The 24,557-nt window shown below is 38.8% G+C and overlaps 1 protein-coding gene across 6 annotated transcripts in view; it reads right to left on the bottom strand.

Annotated features, from left to right (window-relative positions):
• Positions 1-24,557, bottom strand: part of diaph2 (diaphanous-related formin 2) — a 363,565-nt gene that overhangs the window by 196,390 nt on the left and 142,618 nt on the right. For all 6 annotated transcript variants that reach the window (XM_088432132.1, XM_088432131.1, XM_088432136.1 and 3 more), the window contains 2 exons: positions 19,011-19,367; positions 13,664-13,778 (listed from right to left, as the gene is read on the bottom strand). In XM_088432132.1, the coding sequence (XP_088288258.1) occupies positions 13,664-13,778; positions 19,011-19,367 (472 nt within the window). The remainder of the gene's footprint in view (positions 1-13,663; positions 13,779-19,010; positions 19,368-24,557) is intronic.

Here is a 24,557-nt window from a genome sequence, read left to right as displayed (position 1 = left end):
TATCAATCCACTCAGGTTAATTGGTCTTCCACAGAACATTTGTGGAGACTCTCCATTCCTGGGGATGCCTGTGGCCTGAGCAAACTTTAATTAGTCGGTTTTACCTGAGCCAGAGAGGGATTGGCCGAGTTGGAAAAGGGGAAAAGAAAGGTCAAGGAGAGCGAGAACGCTTTAATGCAAATCTGCGCGTACAAAGTATGATTTGTCCGCTCTTTAAAAGTGCCGCGCCGGCTCTCCTACTTAACAATCGTCGGCCATTGCCGGATCGCTACTTTCCATGCGGCAAATCATTTATTCATGGACATCGACTCAGTCGGCGCTCGTACGCCGATGCGGGCTCATATTTCAGTGTGAAAGATTACACGCCTGCTGGAAACCAATGGTCAGTGGCCAGCTAACGTGCCCCATAGTGACTTTTCGTATTAGCACCTGCGCACGTACAAACAGTAACCCCAAAACGACCAATAAACACCTTGACTCTGAACTTTGAATGTTTGCTTGCATGCGCAGGTGGAATTACTATGTCTACTGCTCATTGACAACGTTCCATTTTCTACACTCTCCGTTTGTTTATGGGGCAAAGAGCAGGCCACGGGTAGACAACGTATCACCGCGGAAAGCAAAATATTGTTCCACCTTTAACGTCAGGCTTGTCCAAAATGTCTCCAAAGTTCATCAGATTTCTGAGGTGCGCGCTGCCGAGTTAATAAAGTACGGTCAAAAGGACACAACCAAGTAGTGAAATTCCCACAAACACTGCCACTCAAAGAAGGACCCTCAAGGCATCTGCGCGAGCACAATAAACATCAAAATGTATTTTATTTAAAAACAGGTCCCGCAAACAGAAAACCTAGCACTCCTGTAGACCATGAAATACAGATGCAGGGATACTGCAGCAAGAAAACCATCAGGAATAAAAAAACAAGTAACTGACAGAAGGGTGAAGACGACAAAGAAAAACAGAAATAAGGGATCAGAAAATAAAACAAAAATGAATGCAAGGCAAACCCTAGAAGGCAACATTTCGGCATTGTTCCTAAAGGAAGTTGCTGTTTGTTTACTGCCAATATAAAAAATAAGGTTGTGACAAGATCTTGGACTGAACCTTTCCTCCACTCAATTTCTTTCACAGGGAGTTTACCCAAGTACTTTTTATCTGTTCATCAAACTCCCATTTGTCATCACTCACAATAATTTACTTTGAAAAGAGCTGCTGTGAATAACTTGAAATTAAACCTCATTTTGCCAGATTAACTTTATAGAGCCCAAAAGATATGCGGCAGAAAGTTGGCGCTCCCTGCAATGCATCATTCAATGCAATAACAAAAAGGCATTATCATATTGCTAGCGTAGGTGCATTACACAAACCTACTAATGAGTGAGTTTGCGAACATTTCCACAACGTGCTGAGCAGCGACAAATTAAAACCGGGGGACCTTTGAGACCAAGGACCTTTATAAAGGCAAGAAAAATAGTCCTTGCTGGCAATGTTAAACAAAGACTAGGCTCTGAATCGTACGCAGTTGTGAATAACAGTAAGAATGATTATTGGTCAAAAAAATGCCATGTAAGAACCAGAGCGTGATTGGCTGCAGATCATTCTTGTGACTAATGAGCGGGGATAGGACTAGACACAAATCCCACGGTACAAGATGTCTTTCGAGAATGAGTCCACAAGAACGAGAGAACCTTTTTGTGAAATTTGTGATGTAAAATAATGCCTGTTAGCTGTAGCAGAGGTGAAATCATCAAAAGTGAAAATTTAAGTTACAAAGGCTGTTGTTTTCTCAATTTTTTTTAAATTATTAATACAGTATAATTTATTTCACCGCCTTTCAGTCATTTTTGGTAGCTAAATAAATTTTTAGATATACCTTTTTTAATGTTGTTCAGTGTTTTTTTTTTTACTTTTTGGTAGTTTTTTTTAATGTTGAATTTTGTCGATGCAGTAGTCTTGCTTTCTCAACTTTATTATTGTGTTTTTAAATCTCTTAAGCTGTTGGTCATGTATAAAATATGCTATGGAAATAAAGTTGTCTTGCCTTTCCCATACAAGGGTATTGTGATTAATATTGTATTTGTCGGATATGAAATAAGCAGCAAAATCCACCTGTTTTGAATACAGCTCCAGTTGTGGCCATTTTGTCACCTGCTGTCGACTGAAAATGATATCACAGATGCTTAGTGATTGGGTAATGAGAGAAACAGCTCAGTTTGCAACCGTCACAAGATCAAACTCAGAAAAAAGGTTACCCGAACCTCGAGCAACTGTGGTGTCATTTTCAGTCAACGGCAAAATGGACGCCCCCAAAGATGAGTAAAAAAAGGTGGATTTTGTTCCTTCGATGATCAATGTGCGACATATTGTTATGCCGTGTTTAGACGAGTGAAGGTGCACACAAACGTATTACGAAGATTTATTTGACGTGAGTCTTCCTTTAAATATATAAAGGACAGTTTTATTAACCACGTAACAGACAGTTTATGACTGGACCAACTACATATCCTACTATGACGCATCTAAAAAAAAAATGGGACTCTGACAAACGGAAAAGGCCTGACAATTCCGATGTTTCCGGCCCATACAATTTCCCTCAGTCAAGCTGCTGTTTGTTTTGTTCATTTTCAGGCTGACTGTGAATCACAATTTGTAATCACATTGGTCTGTCCACCTCACTCACCTCTTTTTTTGCACACCTGTGAAGTAATTTACCTCGCCGTGGTTTGAAAAGTCATGATTGTTTATATTCAAAGAGACCCCATCCTGAGAACACTTCAGACTTGATTGTTTACCCATCTACCAGGTGACGTCACGGTTGTTCTCTTCTCCTTCCGTCTATGCTCCGTCCCTTTCCTCTCGGCACAAAACAATTTTAGCAAAAAGGCTCAACGACAAATCAAACGTAATGCCATGTAGCAAACTCAGCAGGCGACTGGGTTTCTGGCTGTCTATCTAGTAAGGTGCTCGTCACTAAAGAAATAGGGATTGTGCACACCTTCTGACAGGTCTGGAGAACAAAAATCAACGTAACAATCCCGATCACTTTTCGAGGGTTCGATGATAAACAACAAACTGGCAAAAGTTGAAAATTGCAGAAACAATTGATTTCACCTTTGAAAAATGATGAGGTAAAAACAAGAGGTGGGAAAATAATAGTCCATCCAAAATGTAATATTGACGACACGGCTTTACAGCACTACATTTTGCTTCAATCTATGGATGCGCAAAGAATCCGTTTGATCTACAATCTGCATTGCAAGACAGATTGGAGGAATTCAAGTGTATTTTTTTTTTCATTTATTACATTTTGAATTATAAGGAAAGTGCCTTCTTCCTCATAAAAAGTGTGCGGACCACAATTCATACTCTATTCTTTATTTTGTCATACCAACCACAAGAATGGAAGAAAGAAGCCTTTTTAATTGATAAAGTGTCTTAAACTTAAGTGACTTGCTCTGACATATTGTAATTAAGTAAAACATTGAAAACTTACCCTGAAAAAATCTTGAATAGCAACTCTAGTATTGCAGTGGAACTTAATAAATTTAAATGCATTTGACTCTTATCGAGTCGTTTGTGAAAAGCTTGATATTTTATTTGCCTGCAAACTGTTCATTTGACTTGAGAAAGACTCTTGAGTCAGCAACTTCAAAGAGAACTTAACTTTCCCAACTTTGCCTGTTCCCTCCATGCATCGCTCAAAACTAGTCAATCCTGTGCAGCAGTGCATCCATCAAGTATTTCCGATAAAAAAAAAAAAAAAAAAGGCGCCAATGTTCTTGTACTTGTGTGGTGCATTAAATATGCGCTCCATAGTCTGCTATCTGGGACCACAGAGGGGGGAAGTTAATGAAGCTTCACCGGGGCTTTTCAATATGTGAAGCTCCCGTGACATTGTCCTTTTTTTAACGGGCAAGCCTCATTGTTAATAAGACTCAAATACAAAAAGTAGGCCGATGTGTAAACATCGGACACACTGGAAGAAGCATGCGAAAACATGTCGAGAATATATCATTTCAATGGAAATATCACTTGTGAATAAAACATAGTTTCTGGTTGTTATTTTCGCTTTTTTATGCTCAATAGTACATATAGTGGCATCATTATACAGTAAATGTCACGCAATAGAATGAGAAAATGGTTAAAATACTCCAAGTGTTGATGTGAGACTATAATACAACCACACTAGGACAAATGTAAATGTAACATTTAGCTATCAAATAATGGTAATCACATGGACATACAGTCGTAGATACATACATTATTGTTCGGATGTGCAACTTAATAACCCTGGTAATGCAGCACGAATAAAAGCAAAGTGCATTGCTTTGTCAGTATAGTACAATATATATATATATATATATATATATATATATATATATATATATATATATATATATATATATATATATATATATATATATATATATATATATATATATATATATATATATATTGTACTATACTGACAAAGCAATGCACTTTGCTTTTATTCGTGCTGCATTACCAGGGTTATTAAGTTGCACATCCGAACAATAATGTATGTATCTACGACTGTATGTCCACTGAAGACAAGAAGCTATATATATATATATATATATATATATATATATATATATATATATATATATATATATATATATATATATATATATAGCTTCTTGTCTTCAGTCTCCTCTCAACAAATTGTGAAGTTAGCACTGCGGCATGAGCAGCTTAAAACAATGCAGGAAAAAAGATGACACATCCAAAACTGTTCGTTAAACCATGTCTAAAGGATCACAAGGGGGGAGCCACGCACAAGGGATATTTATTTTTTAAGAGACGGATCCTGATGACTGAATTAGAGTAACAGAAGGGCAGTAAATGTGCACGGGGGTGCAGATATGGGAGGCTGTCGGCGGCAGGTATCAAAGGCAGCTAATATTCAGAGGGCTAAAGTTAAAGTGCACCGTGAAAGCCAGAATGGCTCTCATCTGAGAGGAGAAGATTAAAATCAGTGGGACATCACAGCGAGGCAATATGAAGCTGGAATTAGAGCAAATCTCTTTCTCCCTCGCTCACAAACACACACACACACACACACATATGTGCGTGCATATATAATGTCTTTGACAATAAAGCAATTACTTTCCATTAATATTTAAGAGCCCAATCCCCGATTCAAATGTGATATATAAAAAAGGATGAGCAGGCTTGGAAACTGACCGTCGAGATAATCACAGCGGGCCAAAGAGAGAGAAATGAACATCAGGCTGTTTTGTGTTTTATTGAGACAAATGTCTCCCGCTTACGCCAGCAATTAATGGCCCCTTGTCCAAAATGAGGAAAATGCGACCATTTGGAATCTTTTGTTTGTTAAAATGAGATAAAAACCTATCAAGCTGGTTCGAAATAACAACGGGCATTTAATCCCAGCTCTGTGATTTACTAGTTGGAGTCAAGGTCTGCAGCCATCAAAATAATTAAGCAAAAGGGAATGGGGGCTATCCTTCAGCGACAATGGGAGACACTTGACAGGATGAGTATGTGAGGAAATGCCAATTGTGGTCATGTTTGTGGGAAACCGATGTTAAACAATGAGCTGGATAGAGAGTGGCCATTTCTCTTGATGAGAACTTGGCCTGGGATTCAGACGGGTACCAACATGTCCAAAAGGAGTTAGTGTCTGATTTTCTATAATATCACCGCAATTGGAAACACAGACAGTCCATCTAGATCACGATTGAGTCTTCTCAAACACATCAAAAGGTGAATAAATTCAACCCATTAACTCTTAAAATTGTGCAGCTGTGAAATGAAAGCCATCCTAGGAAGCATCATCCACATTGTAAAGTTGAATGAGAAAGTACCACGGTGTGCAAGGCTGCTATGCAGTGTAGTAGGTATACTGCAGCATCTACTATAGTGCTGGGAAGAAAGGTTGACCAAATATAACCTGTCACTACAAAGAATCTAAATCGGCTCAATTTTAGGTGTTCACATTTTTAACCAGGAGGGGTAAATTTTGGGGGGAGTTTTTTCCGTTAAAAAAACTATATTGGGACGTGCTGTGAAGGTTTCCGTCACGCCAGACAGACGACTTGAAAATAAATGCACTTGCCGCAGGCGCTTCTTGGAAAATCGAACAACTGCAGTACACATATTTACTTAAATATTAAATGATTAAACCATAGACACTATCTGTAGTGTTATCCCTTCCCTTTCAATCCTTTTGGCTGTAGTAACACGGAGAGCCACGGTTATATTAGCGGCATCCAGAAGGCTAATTAGAGCGAAGCCTGTAGCTAACCAGATAACAGAGTTTACACTTGAAATTCCAATTTATCACAAAATAAATCTAGGTAAGAGATTTACAAGGCTCCGGCGCAATACTGCTCTCTCCTTCTCCTCCTCCGCGTCTACCTAGCGGAGTTTCACGCCCCCAGAGTGAGGTTACTGAGAACCATGTTAGGTTCATACCTCGCTTGAGGTTTTGATCTGGTGGCCCACTCGGCCCCTGATGTTAACAGAGTTATTCGAACGCTTATTAGGTGGGGTCATTACTGGAAGATCTGCTGGTTCCAATCTCGAGCTTTAGTATGTTTATGGTGGCACTAGATTGAGAGTGAAGAAAATGAGACACATTTTGTGTTTTTTCAGCGGCAGATGAATCCATCACTTAAGGAGTTTCAAACTTAGAATTCTGGAGCAATTACCAACTATCGCTGCCATTTAAGGGTTGGCATTCAGAGAAAATGGATTTGCAAAATTGAGTACTAAATAGCATTGCTAAATCACTTAATTGCAAAAATTGCATTTCCATGACATATTGATGCTAGTAGTGGGTAGGAATGGATAGCTTGAGGCTCAGAGATAAACATCTTAACATGAAAAAGGCCAAGTTAATTTTGTTGAGAAGGCCAACAGGTGAATGCAGCTAAAAGCTAATATTGTTGGTCCAGAAGAACCTCACTCCAGCACTTCCTGCAAGCTATTCTATGCAGGTATGTACCACAGTACAAAAGTTACATACAATTATATTGTTTTAGTTCAAAATGGCTTAATGTTTGTTTCAAAGGTAACCATTTAAGAGTTACAAGTGAGCATACTGACCTGCGTGTTTCACCATCTTAGTTATGTATTTGTTGCCTTCATCATAACAGTCATGTATTTTTGTCACTTTTTGTCATTTTTACGTACAATACTCATCACGTTTGTGATATCCTGTATTTACTGTTGTGTCTGTTTGCGGCTGGTTTATTCTCATATCATTTGCTATGCCGTGGCTACAGTTCTTTACTTCTGACCACCTCAGCATTTCTACAGTAAAATGTGGTGGGTAATAAATGAAATATTGCTATTTACTTGGCTCACTCAGGGCAAAATCTCTCCTCCTCAGCTTCGGAAACAAAAGAAAAGTAAAAGACATGGATAAGGTCGGTATGTATTTTCTCTTTCAAAGGCCAATTCTTCCTGTCTTGCTCCTGTGGTCATAAGCCAACTTCAAGCACTTTTCATCTGCACGGGTGAGTGAGAGCGAAGAACAAGCAAGGAATGCTTAAAAATGGATAAATCAAAGAAATTAATACTTTTGGAGTGTTTAGGGTGAGAAATCAACTTTGGAACATGGTGAAAAGCTCAGAAAAGTTGACTTTTCATGTTACGGCCCCTTTAAATTATATATAATTGATGTCTAACAGTATTTAAGATCTCGGTTCTCAGCGACGCGGTCAATCGTTTTTTCTAGTTCTTTCGGAGTCAAGATTTTGAGCTAAGTTTCCATGGATAGTTTCCCATTTCCCTAGTTCTCTTTTCCACTTCTATGTTCTGTCAGCTTCTTGGTCCAAACGATTCCCTCATGTGACATCATCAAGTGAAAACAGCCGATGATTTGTTCACATGCAAACTTGGCCATCTCGGAGAACCACACTCCTTGGACTACCTACATTGGTATTATATTTCTATATCTGGTACAATATTTTGGTGCAGTAACATATTTGCACTAAACAAGCCATGTTCAAGGCATTCAAGAATCACGCCAACAACATCATCGCTCCCTGATTCAATTTCAATGGCAGCCTATTTAGATAGCACGTTCATCGGGCCTGAATGTGCCCTCTAACGGTCGCTGCTAAGTAATGCAATCTATCACTGGCTTCAAGATGTAGCAACTATGCAGCATGACCTCATTTACACCAAATGTTTGATCACATTTGTTTTTAACGATCAAAAATGAAGAGATTTATCATACCTACCCCCAATAGATGAAAGAGGGTAATTGTCAGAATGAGGGCTGTAAACTAAAGAGACATAAACCTGCCAGTTCCCAAGCACAACAATGAATGAACTACATGAGTCTGTCTGCGAACACAGCTGTTTAGTGTCTGGAGAATTTACAGCTATGTGGGAGCGGATTAATGATGTTTGCAAGAAGAAGGGGAGAATACAAACAGTCTGGTGGTGGCACTGTGTGGGTGGGGCTTAATGATAAGAAGAAATACCCAAGCGTGGCACGGAAAGGAGAGACAGCGATGATTTGGGAACCTCTGACGAAGAACCTTGAAGATTAGCCTGTTTACACCCGCACGATTCATGACGGGCAGGTCCGGCAAACCAAATAGAGTATTTGGAGCAGGTGAGAAAGGACCTGACAAGGACAGTCTCGTCTCCTGCATGAATTATACATCATCATAGGTGAAGGGAGGATAGGATGAAATGTGCCTCGCAACATCAACAAGCCCACATAATGAAGGCTTAAAGTCTGATGGGATGTATTTATGGCTACAACCTTACCGGCATCCCTACAAGCTTGAATGTAATCAATACTCATTATTGTCAAAGACGCATAATGAATACGCAATGCAAAATGCGGGGGATTTCAGTTTCAATCCCCTTCGCTGTTGTATAAGGAACCCTTGTCCATCAACCGTCGAAGTGAAGCAACGGAGGAAACGTTTCGGGGGGTGCAAAGTTTACCAGCATCCATCTTTTTTCCAAATTGAAGTGCAAAAGTTCCAGCTGAATGGATTGCCTTTCAAATGCAGCGGGCCATGGCAACACGCGTTCAATCCTGGAGTGAATCTGATTTGATCCCGAGAGCAGCACAAAGGCAAAACCCACTGATTGATAAAGCCAAGCCAAGCCACAGAGGAGGACAGGGGAAAAAAAAGTCAATGAGGAAGAGAGTTAAAGAACGAACGCAATAGTGGCAGGGAAAAGGGGTAAAAAAAAAAAAAGAGAAAACGCAACAGTAACCAACTCTTTCAATAAGACATGGGCAGGTTGTTCGAAAAGAACATTTCACGTGTTGTGCACACGGTGAAAAGACGAGAGCAAATAGAAATAGAGGCTGGGATAATATATTTGTTCACAAATGTTCAATCTTGGGCATGTAATGGTGTCAAAGGTGGGTGACAAAATGATCGGGATGATGAATATGATGATCACAATATTTAATAGATAGCTAAGCTAATTGCAGTGCACAATGTACATGATGGATGGATGGATGGATGGATGGATGGATGGATGGATGGATGGATGGATGGATGATGGATGGATGGATGGATGGATGGATGGATGGATGGATGGATGGATGGATAGATAGATAGATAGATAGATAGATAGATAGATAGATAGATAGATAGATAGATAGATAGATAGATAGATAGAAAGATAATCTGCCTCATTACATCACTTTACTGCATGTACACAAGCACCTTAAAAATCCTGCAAAGTGCAGTAATGCTGCTAAATATGTAACATTTTGCACTACGTGACATTTTGCACTATCATCCTCAAATGTATCGTATACATGTGTATCGTATACAGTTTCTTCCACTTGATCTACTCATACACGATACACATATATGATCTAAATAATAGAAAAGAATAAAAAATGTGACTTCATCATGTCATGCCTTTAATGCATGGTGATCAACATTATTTGATTTGCCTCAGTCAAAACAGCAGCATGTATCTTGATTTCAGTCAGGTCTGGCAAGCCAAAGGTTAGTTTTGTTTGATTAAGTAGATTAATAAATACATGATCATAAACCATGTATTATTTTGGCCTGCACAGCTCAATAATACATTATGTTAACTGACTTTTTTTTTTCTTCTTGCTGAAATGTCACCCTACTCCATTGGTAAATAGAAAATAAAATGCATTTACATGCATTGTACATAGTAAAGTCACTGGCGGTACAACGACTTTCTCGGCTGATTTATGTGCGAGGAGTGTGGCTTCAATACATACTCAGTGATGGTGTGAATGGATGTCTGTCTGTGCACCCTGTAATTGACTGTCAAACAGTCAAGGCCTTTTGTTCCAAAGGCAGCTCAAATACGCTCCGGCTTTCTGTCACTGTGAATGGTCTAAGACTTAGAAATAACACATAGATGGACACTTGACCATAAAAAAATGGCAACATTAGCTAATTTAAATGAATGTGAATGGCACATGAAAACATTTTGTTTCACAATCGATTGTTTTTTTTTGAAAAGGAAGTTTTATATGAGCCAACTGATGTGATCATTTCCATTCACTAAAAATGAGAGAAAAACACTGTGTCATATTAGACTTATGCTCACAGTAAGGATCAGAGAATTCTGGACTGTCAGTGTGGTTTTTTTGTTTGTTTTTTTTTCACTCCTTTGTATTTTAACCTTGAGAAATGTGGCTTCAACAGATGATTTTTTTGCACCATTAACAGAGGGCAGCTCTGCAAGGAATGCATTTCTACCTGCTTGCCTCATCCTTTGTGATACACAAGAACACACACAGAGCATAAATGCCTCTCCTAAGATTTTTTTTAAACAAGATTCAAAATTGTTCATCCTATTGAAAATACGATACAAGTTTGCTTTTATTGTTGAATCAGCAGAAACTCTATACCTCCAAGAGGCTGAGGTTACAATAGGAGCTTCGTTTGTCAGGCATTTTGACAAATTTCTGCATTTTCCATACAAAGCCACCCTGGCTGGCTCCGCCGCTTTGCGAGTGAGCTCCAGATCAAACATTAAACAGCATTTTTCATTCATGAGAAAATCATGTTCTGTTTTAACAATCCCGGCAGAAGAGCCGATGCAGGGAAGTTGCAGCAGCAGTAATTGATAGGGATCCAGGAAAGGTAGCTCCCAGAGGAAATGTGGCATCGTAAATTCTTACCCTGCCAAACTGGAATATGACCTGTCTATAGAGTTTTTTTTTTTTTTTTTAAGCCCCAAGAGATGGAGAAAAAAAATAGTAAATAAGAAAACTAAGTACATTTTTGATTATAAACCGCAACAAAGTTATAAAGCCACAATGACAAAACTTTTGCAGCAAATCTTATTTTTATCATGTTTAGGCCATAAGCCGCAGGTTGTAACATCAGATATTTTTATGCAACGGTACATGGATTTCTTTCTGGTTACAGCATCTTCATGTCTTAAAAACAGACTGAACATCCCTGCATGTTCAGAAACAAGAGCAGCACCAACACACCTTGGACACAGATTGAAAATATCATCTTCCTCTTCACCCTCCGCACTAAATCCATGCCCAGTTCATGAGGCTGTCCAGTAGCTGCATAAAACTCACTGGTATTCAGTTTGTATTCTTAGGCATAGTCTTACAAACGGGTGGTGAATGGCCAACGGTTTTCCTTAACTATCTGCTTGGGCTTTTTTATTTCCATCAAAACCGAAGGTCTCAAAAAATCCGGAGATTTGCCAAATCCTCCGGATCCATGTTTGCTTGTACAACGCATAAACCGGAGCCTTACGGCATCACTTTACTTCATTTCCTGCCAAAGATGCTAAGAAACGGAAGTTCTTTTCTGATTGGACAGTAACACTACGGCCGCCTAGCGCCTTGGCATGCTTGTAAAGGAATTAACACTGCACTGTGCAGATTTGTGCAGCTGTGTTTTTATTTCCCAATAAACTAAGCCAAGTGGACTGACCAAGTGGACAAAGTATGAAGATGTACGTTCACTTTTGGTACCTTCCATTCAACCCCTTGTTCTTTTTTTCTTTTCACTCTAAGAATGTTTGCACACTATCTGTACGTTTGGGGACATTGATGAAATGTATGGGTTAATTTTCAACTTGGCGCATATCCAGGTGTGATCACATGCCATGACAACAGAAAAGGGCGAAGCTGGAGATAATCAAGAAATATGAAGCTAGCCTAGCCTAAGCTACCCTTACTAGGGCATAACAGGCACCACTCAAAGGTAAATAAATCCTTTCTATATTTTTTATTCATGTTGTTTTCTCATTGTGTACATGTATGTTTTATATATATATATATATATATATATATATATATATATATATATATATATATATATATATATATATATATATATATATATATATATATATATATGTAGCACTTCCTGTACAATTTTGGTTCCAATTTTTATTATGTATGACCAATTTTGATGTTTTTACCTGGGGTTCTAAATGCATTAGCAATTTTACATAGGTTTGGATTGCCCGCCATACGCTGAATTCGCCTTACGAGCCCAACCGGGAACGGATTAATCTCGAAACACGGGGGCCCGCTGGGAGATCATGTGACATCAGTAAATATTATCTATAAGACTTGCAGTGATTTTAGCTTTCTGCCTGGACTCATGTACAAATGTGCCTTTGTCACCACCCAGGGAACTGATTGCCATGGTAAACCGAGGAGTCAGTTTGCGATCATATGAGAGACAAATGCAAAAAGATATCTATGGGTATGCAGTCAAATCTCAATTTAAAAAATAAGGTTTCTGGCAGATAACCTCCAGTGAAATTTGACTGCCGGTCTTGTTCCTGCCACTTTATTAAGCCTTCCTACAGCCTACTCACTTTTCATCTGTATTATGCCAAGAAATCACCCCGCGGGTATGGAGGCAAAATGTCTATTTATTTCAGAGATATGTAGGGAAAAAAAAAAAGATTGATCAGCTTTGTGTGAAAACCTGGAGGCTGTAAGAAAGCCGTCGGTGTCCAAACAGACATCGGGCGTATGGCTAGGGCTGAAGGATTGGCTATAGTTATGTCTGCATAACTTGACAGAGCTCACATTTGACTGCTCAGCACTTGACAGGGCTTGAACTTCTCCCTCCACTGCTGCAAGAATTACCCAAGTGAACTAAAGACACACACTGTCAAAAAGGGGATACCATGAGGCCAAAGTCCTTCCACATACACAATACCATAAATGAACAAGCCTCTGTACATTCTTTTTTAAGTTATTAATCATCAAGTTAGGAAGCCTCGGTGAAACAAACTAGCCTGGACAGGATACCGAACAAACCAAGCACAACCTCTTTCTTTGCACCCACACGTAAAGCTGATCGAAAAAAAAAAAAAAAACTCGTCTAAGACAGAAATAACAAATACAAAGTGCAGTCGCATTGAGAGAAAACGCATATTAACACCCTGCAGCAAGAGCTTCGCTATTCTTAATTGGCACAAAGCTGAGAATTAAGGGCAAATTGCAACTGTTTAAATTAATATTTCAGGAAAGAAGTGTCACGAGATCAAAGTGGCTTGGCATCTTTAGGCGGGGATGCTAAATGAAGAATTGAGGAGATTAATTAAGCAAGGAGGCTTGTATGTGGAGGGGGGTGGTGGTGGCGGGTGAAGGGGCGGGGGGGGGGGGGGGGGGGTGAAAAGGCGAGATGCCGCCGCCTTGCTTACCTTTGCTCTGTGACGAGAAACAGTGGGAGAGCTGAGCAAACAGGTCAGGATTCTCAAACTTCTCTTCTTTCACTTTGATCCAGATGCAATTCTCCGCCATTTCCTGCGGCACTATCTGCGGGAACACAAGGATTCCATTATCAGCTCAATCAGAGAGCAAATAAAGTGCCACTCAAAAAATGTCCCACTGCATTTTGTGTAGACACACACATTCACGCACACATGTCCTTGTTTTTCAGCTCGGCTGGATTCCAATTCTTTTTGACTCTCTGACTTCTTTGATGGTCATGTTAATGTACTATATGTTAAAAGCATTGTGTGAGTACCATCTTGTGGTATCACTGGGCCAAGGAACTATGTTGGAATGACATGAGGGTGGACACTTACACATACTGGCTTAAGGGGAAGTACCGTGGTTATTTTCCAGTGTCTTGTAGCAACTACTCACATAGGAACATTGTCAACAATGATACATAAATAATTCAAATATTGCACAATATATATGGTTAGACAGGCTTTGATTTCAATAAGGGTTGTATCAAAATATATGCAATTTGTATCTATTTTCAGAGGAGACCTAATTCAGGTTTGAAAACTTGAGATTGGCTTGGGGAGAGGTGGGCGAGATTCTTGTCAGGTCACCAGTCAATCGCAAGGGCTTTTTTTTTTTTTTTTAATGCTGCTAAAGCAGCCAGTGCACATGTTCTAAAAATATATTGTTTATATTGTGACTTCCTAGGTTGAAATGACCACTAATAGAACGTAAAAAAAAAAATAAATAAATATGCAGGCAACAAACAAAAACACCACAACAAAATAAAACTGCTAAGTTTTTAACGTATATTCGATGGTGAACAATCTTTGTCGGGATCACTTCAAGACAATTATGACCAAAAATAAATAGTAAAACTAAAAAGGTTTCCCCAATTTAGTTGTGCACGACTGAGTCACTTTTTCATTGAGTAGGTTAAGTTAAATCAGAAAATGTCACCTTGAACCTTCACATTTCCTGAAAGAAATCACATGAAATAACCGTGCAATCTTCTACATGATTTAATCACAAAGAAACTGGGCTCCTTTCCATTATGGTCAGACCACCATTTCTTTTCAGGACGAATCAAACTGTCCAGTGACGTGTGTCAGTCAGTTGTATACAACCCACTCTTGCATCTTACCTCTATGACCACAAGGTGGGCATTTTGCATTTTTTTTTTTTTTTAAACAGACGGGAGCTGCAAAGCTCTGACAGATTCAAATGACAAACAAAAGGTCACTTTCTGTCAAAGATTATTATTGTTCTTATTTATTTATTTATTTATTCAATTCAATGATTCTCATCATTTTTCAGCAAAATGAGCAGCTGTCTGTGTCGGACAGTCTGTCGGGCCTCAGTGGACTCCCGACTTGTGGAAAATAAGTAACTCTTATCAAAGTATTTTTTTAAGCTCCACAATATTCGCTTGGAAAATAATACAATAAGAAATTTCACAATTCTGTGTAAGTTATTGAAACTCATAGATACCTCAAAACTAGCAATCTCACTAATAACAAGCATTATTATGTCCTGACAGAATTTCTCCTTTTGTTGAGATGTGTTTCTAAAGCATAAAAGAAGAAAAACAAGTCAATATCATACCAGAACAAAAACAAGCAGAGTCCCCTTGTTTCAAGGTATTTTATCTTGCTGATGTTTATGTTTTGGCAGTATATGTGCTACTGATACGTTTGCCCAAAGGCTGCATAGCACTATGAAACTATTCTTGAAAATATGGTGTTACAATATTGATGGAAATAGAAGCATGTGAGGGAAAAAAAACAGTAACTATACTTTCAACAGATAAATGGTAAGAATTCAATTCAATTGTAAATAATAATAATTTAAATTTCCCGCGGTATCTGTGAAAATTTACAGTAATACAAATGAACGATGGGCTTTAAAAAGGACATTATTTATTGCAGTGGTTTTCAAATTTGTTTTCAATTGTGTGCGCCCTGCAAACTATGTTTTGTTTTTTGTTTTTTCCCCTCTTGGCAAATACCCCCTCGCCAACACAAAGCATTTTGAGATGAAACACTAAGAATTAACACTGTGCCAACCATGTCTGATTTTTAAACTTTCAATCTTAATACACTTCTACACCTGTGATAGCTTTGGCTTGGTTTATTCAGCAAATTCAGAACCTCGATTGTGAAACATCATTTATATGAATTGTGGCTCAGCTACCCAATCGTTGTTTCATTAATGACAATGTGAATCTATATAGAACTTAAAAAAAGGCATACATGGTTTAGTAAACAAATCGAACACATTTGAGCAATTAGTTGATTCATATTCCAATTAATTTGCTCTTGATTTGAAAACAAAAATGTAATCTTCCTGTCACAACATGAAAAAGCATTAAATTACATTTGCTGGAGAATCCCTGTAAAAATCTCAAATGCCCCCTGAAAAATACGCATACTGCTATTTGCGAATCACTGATCTATGGTATTCATAAAAACCAGTATATTGTCGTTTAGTCACATCAATTAGCAGCAATGAAGAGTACAGCACAATACTCATACTGGCGTTGCATATCACATACAGTAAACACATTATATGCATCTGCTTCAATCCAAAATTGTTGCTTTAATTGCACTTCCCAGACTTACAAAATGTTGCGCTTCAGTTTTTTTTTTTTTTCTTCCTCACTCCAATTAATTGTGACTGGTAAGGCATTGCCACCACATCACCACAAACTGGGTGGCGTGAAGAAATTATATGAAGAAAAATGTATACTATTAAACAAATTCCTGATGTCAGCAGCTGTGTCACTTTAACTACTGCATCCACTAATGGGCCATACAATACTACAGTATACGTGGAGCTGTGTTTTAGTAATTGCATAGATTTTACATTCCAAAGTGGTATGAAATGTGCTATGGCACGACAAACAGTGGTTGGAAGTGTTATGAAAAAAGACTACAACTTTATACAACTAATTCACAACTGCCGCCGGCACCCGTGCAATCCCAATATAAAAAGTCAGGCGACAAGTTTGCCTGTCAAAACAATAGATTGTTTGTCCTCGGGTGCTTATGAATTTCATTTGCATTTCCAAACCAATCTACCTACAAAGGTACTTTTCAATGCACGCTACATCTACTCAATGTAGACTAATCATAGTGACATGATGAAACTTTATACATAAGGTAGGGTTACCTGAGAAAGCAACATTGCTAATGTTCTATTGCTATGACACCATAAACACGTATCCTCTTGTATAAAAGGACAAAATACATTTGCATTTATGGCTTTTTAAAAAGGTCAACCGTAGTGTAATACGATCTGAAATAGTAGTGTCTTATAGAATACGACACTGTTCTAAAGTTAAAAACTGTAGCTTTAGATAGAGTAGCCTCAAAAAATAACTCCATTAATTAGCATTACCAAATATTAAAAAAAATAACCTTTAGTAATTGTCATTCTTGTAAGATGTCATTTAAATATAACTCAATGTTGATTCAATTCTTCTCACAACTTCCAATTCTGAGGTCTTTTGAGTATTGACTTGATGAGAGGCCATCAAATATAGCTCCATTTTAGTACGTGAAGTTTAAATATGAAAGATGATCAACAGTCATTTAGTTATGAAAACACTGGCGGACCCTTGATTCAAATTGTTACCTGATGATTTCAATGGGAAAATTTCCTGTAAAAAAAACAACTGTTGAAAAAATAAATAAATAAATAAATAAATAACTGATGACTCTCTCAACATTACAGGCATTTTTTCCCAATAATCTTCTCAGAAAAAAATTTCTCCAAACTTCTCAAGCAGAGATTTAGTTCTGCCCATCAGTACAACATTCTAGCAGTGTTTGGGAGGCCATGTGGAGGTCACTTGGACTGTTTTGCTTCGAGATGGTGCATCTAATAACGTGCTTGCATTTTTCCAATGAGTCGTTGAGCCAACTTTTAAAGTAAAAGACGTAAACATTGTTTCTGTCTTTGTGCCGATGACTCTTTGTTTGGTTGCAAAGTAGACAAACTTCACCTGACATAAGAAGTAAAAAGAACTATCCCCCCCCCCAGTGCTTTATGAAATTTCAATTAGCCTAAAGGAAAAACACTGAATTTCAACTTTAAACACATTTCCTACTACATGGCGATCATCACACTTAGACTACGTTCAGACAGCAGTTCAAAGTTATTCCAATATTTTCACCTGTGACCTGTACCCGATCTTTTAGTGACAGTTTGAACACAGCCAAAGATATGTTTTTTTTGTTTTGTTTTTTTTTCACGTGCGATCCAAGCCACTCGGGTAAGTGGACCTGAACCCAATCCATGTCTGATGTTTTGTCGTACGACATTTGTCTGAATGGTCAGGTCACTTTCATGGGACCCGCATTATGGGAACCGCATGTGTGACGTTTGAGTATAAACTCGCCGCAGGTAAATTGAAGCACATCTATCTCCCACCACTCTTAGCTTCAACTCCGCACCCAAATGGTCTTCTGCACAGATGCCGCTGCCACCGCTGCAAAAAAAATGCTCTGACCAAAAGCTTCACCTTTCTCCTCCTCAATTTCCATTTGAACATAGCCAGCTACTCAATTTGGACATCCATTACGGTACTTTCATAAACACTAACATGAACTCTGTTAGTGACAAGCTTTATCGGAAAAGAAAACCTCTAGAGGGCTAGTAGCTTTTGTATTTTCACTCATCTTTCAAGGCTAACAGAATATTGTGTGATGTGTCTATGTATATATGGGTGGTATCATATGAAAGATTGACTTCCATTTCTTACTTTGAATTGCATGTAGGTAATAGCTATGTTATATGTGTGGAAACACTGCCATCCAATGCTCACAGTTATCACTACAGTGCTCAATTGGCTTATATTAGGTAAGCATTACTCAAGGGTGTCAGGTGCCCTCCATTAATAAACATATTTCATAAGAACGTTATTATTTAGGATTGTTATTACTGTTATAAAAAATGAGAAATCTCATCCATGGCACTGAAAGAGTTAAGCAGGGCTGGTGAGTGTGACGTCACGATGTGTTCCCTGTGTCAGCGGGACAGTTTTGGGATATTTATAGTTCACACACAGGTCACATACTGGTCACATGTATCTCATATTGTCAACGACCTCTCAAAATAAATCGGATTTCCCACCTCTTTGTGGTGTGGTGGCGGCACACACAAGAAAAAGTAAAATAAAGATGTGGAGCTAATCTGCAAGATGCTCAAATAGTTGGATAGTTTACTCTCTCCAAGCTTGGAGGTGATTGAAAAGAAGTGATAAAACTCCAGCTTCTATTATTCATGATTTAAAGTGCAGTGAGTTGAGTTTACCTTGTTCCAGTTGACTCTCTTCATCACCGTCTCAGGCTTGTAAACCTTCTTGGGCTGAAGTCCATACGGCAGTTTGAGGACAGGAAGTGAAGGAGGTGGAGGAGGTCCACCCGGGCCCCCGAAGAAAGGTGGAGGCGGTGGGGGCCCGCTCCCGGGCGGCGGCGGCGGTGGAGGCGGAGGCCCCCCGCCCGGAGGTGGAGGAGGCGGCGGTGGAGGCGGCGGAGCGCCCGCCTGGCCCGGTAGAGGAGGCGGCGGCGGTGGAGGGCAGCCGCCCGGGGGAGGCGGCGGAGGAGGGGGTGCGCCTCCCGGCTGCGGTGGCGGAAGTGGCGCTCCGGGCACAGCTGGACCAGCTGCAATCTGCAAGAAGACATTTTCTTCTGTTCTTTTTTCTTTTTTGTTTAATCAAGATGCCAAAGACGTTTCGGTCACCTGCTCTGAGGCTTTATTGCGTTGCCAAAAATATTTTAAGACTTACATCTTTTGTTTTCTTTGATGGAAGAAAAAAATGACATGATAGCTCTGCCTATGCAGCCTTAAAATATACAATTACTGGACCTTACCACTGCAGCTGAGACTGAGAAGAGGTAAGAGACTGTCACATACACCACATTAACACAGCCACGCTGAGGCAAAATGCCAATCGGGAAAAAAAAATGCAAATTTGGCAATTATGGACACCCAAACATGGATCTGGTATTAGCATCTCAGCTTATTAGTCGTGCGCATTGCCCAAACCAACAGACCCTCGTGAACACCTCCAACGTCTCTTTGCCTCAAATGTGATTGGCATCTTTTCGAAATATGTGATTGATTAAATCGCGGCTAATTGTTTATTAGGGTAAAAATTAAAGCTCCTCTCTGAGACAACACAGATTTGACCATTATGTGTCTGTCAATCTCCAAACCCTCTGTGGCCCATTTCCTCCTTCAGTGCTGATATAAGCAAATGGAAGGAAATTAACTGCTAAATTAAGAGTGTGCTTGGTTTCCATATTGATGGCAGGCTTATATAAAAGCAGTCTGGCTTCACACTGTAGACTCAATGAGGAGGTCACCGTGGCAGGTAATTAACTTTGAATGCTATGTGATTAAATACTCTGTCCCAATCTCATCTCTTGATATTCAATTCAATTGCAACGTGATTACTTATGAAAATTGCACTCAACAAGCAGGAAATTTGAGTGGGTAAAAACATAAGAGCCTGTTAGGGCTTCCATTTCATTTTATTTTATCGACAGCACTATTCATATCTTCAAAAATAGTAGGGCGGCGCTTTTTGGATGAGGTAAACGCAGTTATAGAAATTACGACAATATGGCCAAAGAATCATGTTAAAGATGGTGGCCAGGTCTGATTGCTAGCCTCAACCAGTTGCGGCTCCTTCTACTGGTTATTTATCTGCAAAGGTAAGACAGCAAAACTAATTCAATTGTTTAGAAAAAAAAATTGTTTGAACAAAATACTATTGGCTAGTAAAGTGATCAAAGAAGGTTATTCTATGGTCATTGATGATTGTTCACATTTTTAATGTATCTGTGGTACAAATTAGCATATTGTGGTAAACAAAATAAAAAAAAAAAGATCAACTTTAAATTAGGGCTCCAATTAACAATTATTTTAATTCATTAATTCAATCTCAAAGCTGTACTGATATTGTACTGACATTCAATTCCATATGCTGGTACTTATTTACAGTAGGCAATTCTTTTTTTTTTTTTTTTTTTTTTTTTAAATGTTGGGGGAAAGGAGTGTTTGAACATTGCTGGCACATTTATTCCTAAAAGACATAATTATACTTCTTCACAGAGTCCAAAAGTTCAATCACATGTTCTTGTATGTTTTTTTTTTTTTTTTCTCTCCAAACGTTTAGGGTAAATGAGTGTCTGACAATAGTTGGTACAGAATGATTTAAAGACACCTGCTGTTTATTTTTTATTTTTTTTGAAAATATTAGGGTAAACTAAAGTCTGAAAAATGGTGCTATGAATGAGTTTATAATGACAAAACGTTAAATATCTGATTCATCAATGAAGTCATTCACTGCCATTGATGCTACAGAAATGAAAAATCTAATTTAAATAGACTGGCAGTGAATAACGTATACACTGTCACTCAGAGCTACATAATGAGTTAAAAAATGAATGCCCTTGATTTTGTTGATCATTCAAAGAATCAACACTTTTTAAGTGTGCTTTTTTTCTATACATATATTCAAAATCACAACATTTCTGTTACACGTCAGAAAATAGGTGCCAATGATTGTTTCAGGAATATCAAAACAAATGTTTTCTTCGATCCAGCGTGGAGGTAATCTGTCCACAGAAATCAGATACGTACTATAACAAAGCTGAAACGCTGAGCATTTGCCTAATTTGAAAAAAAAAATTAATTAGATGAAATTATTTTTTAATATAATGTTTAATGTAATTACTAAGGTTGGATGCCTTGTCAGGCACTTGAAGGGCAACACATGCATGGGGTTATACCTACCTTGGCTTCAGATTCCCTGATGAGTCTCTGAGCCTCTTTGAGCTTGTCACTTTCAATAGTTAACTGCAGATGCCAAACATACACAAAAACACACACGTAGTAGCCACCCCACCAACATGGAGGAGCAAACATAGTCACACATGGGAAGGTGGATTAGAGAAACAAAGAAGACTAGTATACTACACACTGTACGGCACATACAGTACACGGATCAGACATGCATTAAAGTTGCAAGCAGTCAGAGAGGACATGACTGAGAGTGTATCGCACCCAACCTTTTTCCCCTCTCAATGAGCCTGTTTGAAGTGCAAGAGACGGAATGTAGTGTGTCTTTAAGGCTTAAAACAAGATGTAATACATCATGTTATCTACAGTAGCTTCAAAGGAAAATCACCGTGAAAACGCTGAAGGAAGGTCCATACGTGCTTCTTTGAAACCTTCAATTTGCTTTTTTCTTCTTTTTGACAGTGTGAAATATATTTCAATGTTCTTAGATGTGAGGCAGTAATGTTTGTGTGTGAATATTTTTTGTTTAAAGCCTGTACTCTGGATGAGTTGATCAAATATTTACATATTGTGTCATAAATAAAGACCTTCAAATGATTTAAGTTGCAAGACTCTCCAGTTTGTTGTTGTTTTTCTGGTAATCACTTCATCCGTCCGCCTCTGACACATCCTGAGGTCCGCAAAGATTTCCGTGATTTTCACCTGTTTTAAAAATCTACAAATGTGCTCGTAATTTTGCTTTTATTACCATCATTATCCTACAATTTCAATTATGTTCAGTCCATTTTAAAATGGAACCAAAAAGCATAGAGAATTTCGATAAATATAAAAATTATATCAATTTAAACATATTTAAACATATTTCCTTCTTCACGATAGCAAAGATTTATTTTTTAAGTAGAAGGTCTTGAAATCAAGCGAGTAAAATTAAATATTTTTTTATCTATTAAGTTTTATTTTATTGTATAGAACTTCACTTGTATACAAAAGTAGAATTGAGCTAGTACATCAAAATATGCCACAGACAAATGGACAACAAATGCTTAAAGATTAGGAGGAATATATTTAGTTTAGCTCTATCAATTAGTATATTGTAACAAACTTGTTGACGTTGTTTATTATGGGTTGCTGTTGAGGGTTTATGGCAAATAAGTCATGATCTGTTATTTTGAGCGCCTATATTTCCAAGTTCATACAAGCGACACACTGCGCATGGCCGCCAGTTCTCCCTTAATGTCCAGTCAACCACAGGCATCAGAAACTGTTTTGGTTGTTCGTAAACGTGGGGTGACTGAATAATGCAACGGTAATTTATCTATGGTAGACATTATATCATGTTAGGGTACAAAAACAAAAACAAAAATTAAAAAATGGTACAATGCACTAAAAGATAATGAAACTGTAACACACCAGTGCTAATGCTAACGAGCTTGCATACAAAGCAGACCCTATGACAGAAATTAAAATGGGCTTCAGCGAGAAGAAGCTTCTTTTTTAATGTCCGTTTTACCAACGCCGTACTGCCATGAAAGTAATGTTTTCACCGTATCAAGTATTTTTGGTGAAGTGGGCTCACACGTTCTCACTTTGTTGCTAACAAGAGTCAGCTAAAACAATGTCTTTAATGAACGACTCGTCAACTAATTAACTGAACGGCAACAATGTTGGTCGGCAATGTCGTTGTGACTAGTCGACTCGTAACGTCAACCCTCGTCGGCGTTATGCATTAAATGCGGTTCTGTAAACAACTGCTTTTAACACAACATGATAAGAAAGGGACGGAACTCTGTATTTCTTTACTTGGAAATATGACTTCTGACATATGATCCCCATCCCCTCGTCCCTTCTGCCCACAGGCGCTACCCCGCCTCTGTTACGACTCTCACACTCTAACGTTATGCTCTTCACGCTCCCAGTCAGTGTTGTTTATATAAAACACTGAATAAAGGAAAATAAATCCTGGCTTTAGAAGGCAGTGTGAAGGGGGCCCATGAGAAATCTGTCTACAGTAACAGAGACACAGGTCATTCTCTGGGAAAGGCTGCTTGGATCTAAATATTTGATGCGCTTTAAATTTTAGCCGGACAACCTAAAACCTAATAAACAACTTTAACTAAGCAAAGTTACACCAAGTTTGGAAAAGGCCAATATTTGAACGCAAGAGGATCATTCAAAGGGAAATGTTTGGGAGATTACACCATACATATTTCATTATGGTGAGGTTTTACCTGGTCCCTCTGTTTAGTTGAATTGAATCACGAATGTGTTTTTGTAAAAAAAGTCAAATTCGAGCCTGAGTGAGGCCGGGGGTGGGGGGTGGGGGGGGGGGGGGGGGGGGGTCGACCAGTGTAGATCGCCAGCTCCTCCAGGGGGCCGATTGAGGTCAGCTACGAGTCTGTCAGCTTGTTAAAAGCTATTAATGGGATAGTGCAGAGTTCCGCTGCGTACCACTGCACTGCTACATTATTCATACATCTCCAGCCCAATTGCAGGGGATAGCTTCCTTCTCCTACGCTGCGAGCAAAAGGCTTGGGGAAGGCTGGATGATTCCCCACTTGTTGTGAATCCCATGCCCCTTTGTTGATGTTTACAGGCGGATGCACTACTCCACTCAATTGGGGGATAATCAAAAAGGCACATCAAACAAGCTGCTTGTTACAATGCCAAAGTTCCTGGTAGAACGACGCTCATTAAATGTGCCTGGTTGTGGCAAACGAGGTGAGGGGAAGCGACTTGCGCACACATGTGTTTTAATATCTGACAGGCTGTCTCTCCAGATGAAAGGTTAGGGTTCGCTTCCACTTCATTCTTACAAAATAATGACAAAATAAAAAAAAAAAATGCCAGTGATAGTAGGATGGCTTTGATGGAAAGAGGCAAACGCGGGATTTAAATGGTCTGCGCTGGCGTCGTCGATGGCTTTTGCGGCGCTGTGTCGAACGCGGATGAAGGCGGAAAAACACACTGGCAATCATCAGAGAGGTTGTTGTTGTGTTCACCGCTTGAAATGGGATTGGAGCCGCACATGCGGCTGACTCGCAGAAGATCAAA

Source organism: Hippichthys cyanospilos, chromosome 13 (assembly GCF_059441005.1).
Source record: "Hippichthys cyanospilos isolate Australia breed blue-spotted pipefish chromosome 13, RoL_Hcya_1.0, whole genome shotgun sequence".
In the NCBI taxonomy this organism is placed as follows: Eukaryota; Metazoa; Chordata; class Actinopteri; order Syngnathiformes; family Syngnathidae; genus Hippichthys; species Hippichthys cyanospilos.
The sequence above is the reverse complement of the archived record's forward strand: the minus strand, read 5'-3'. Positions and strand labels throughout refer to the sequence as shown.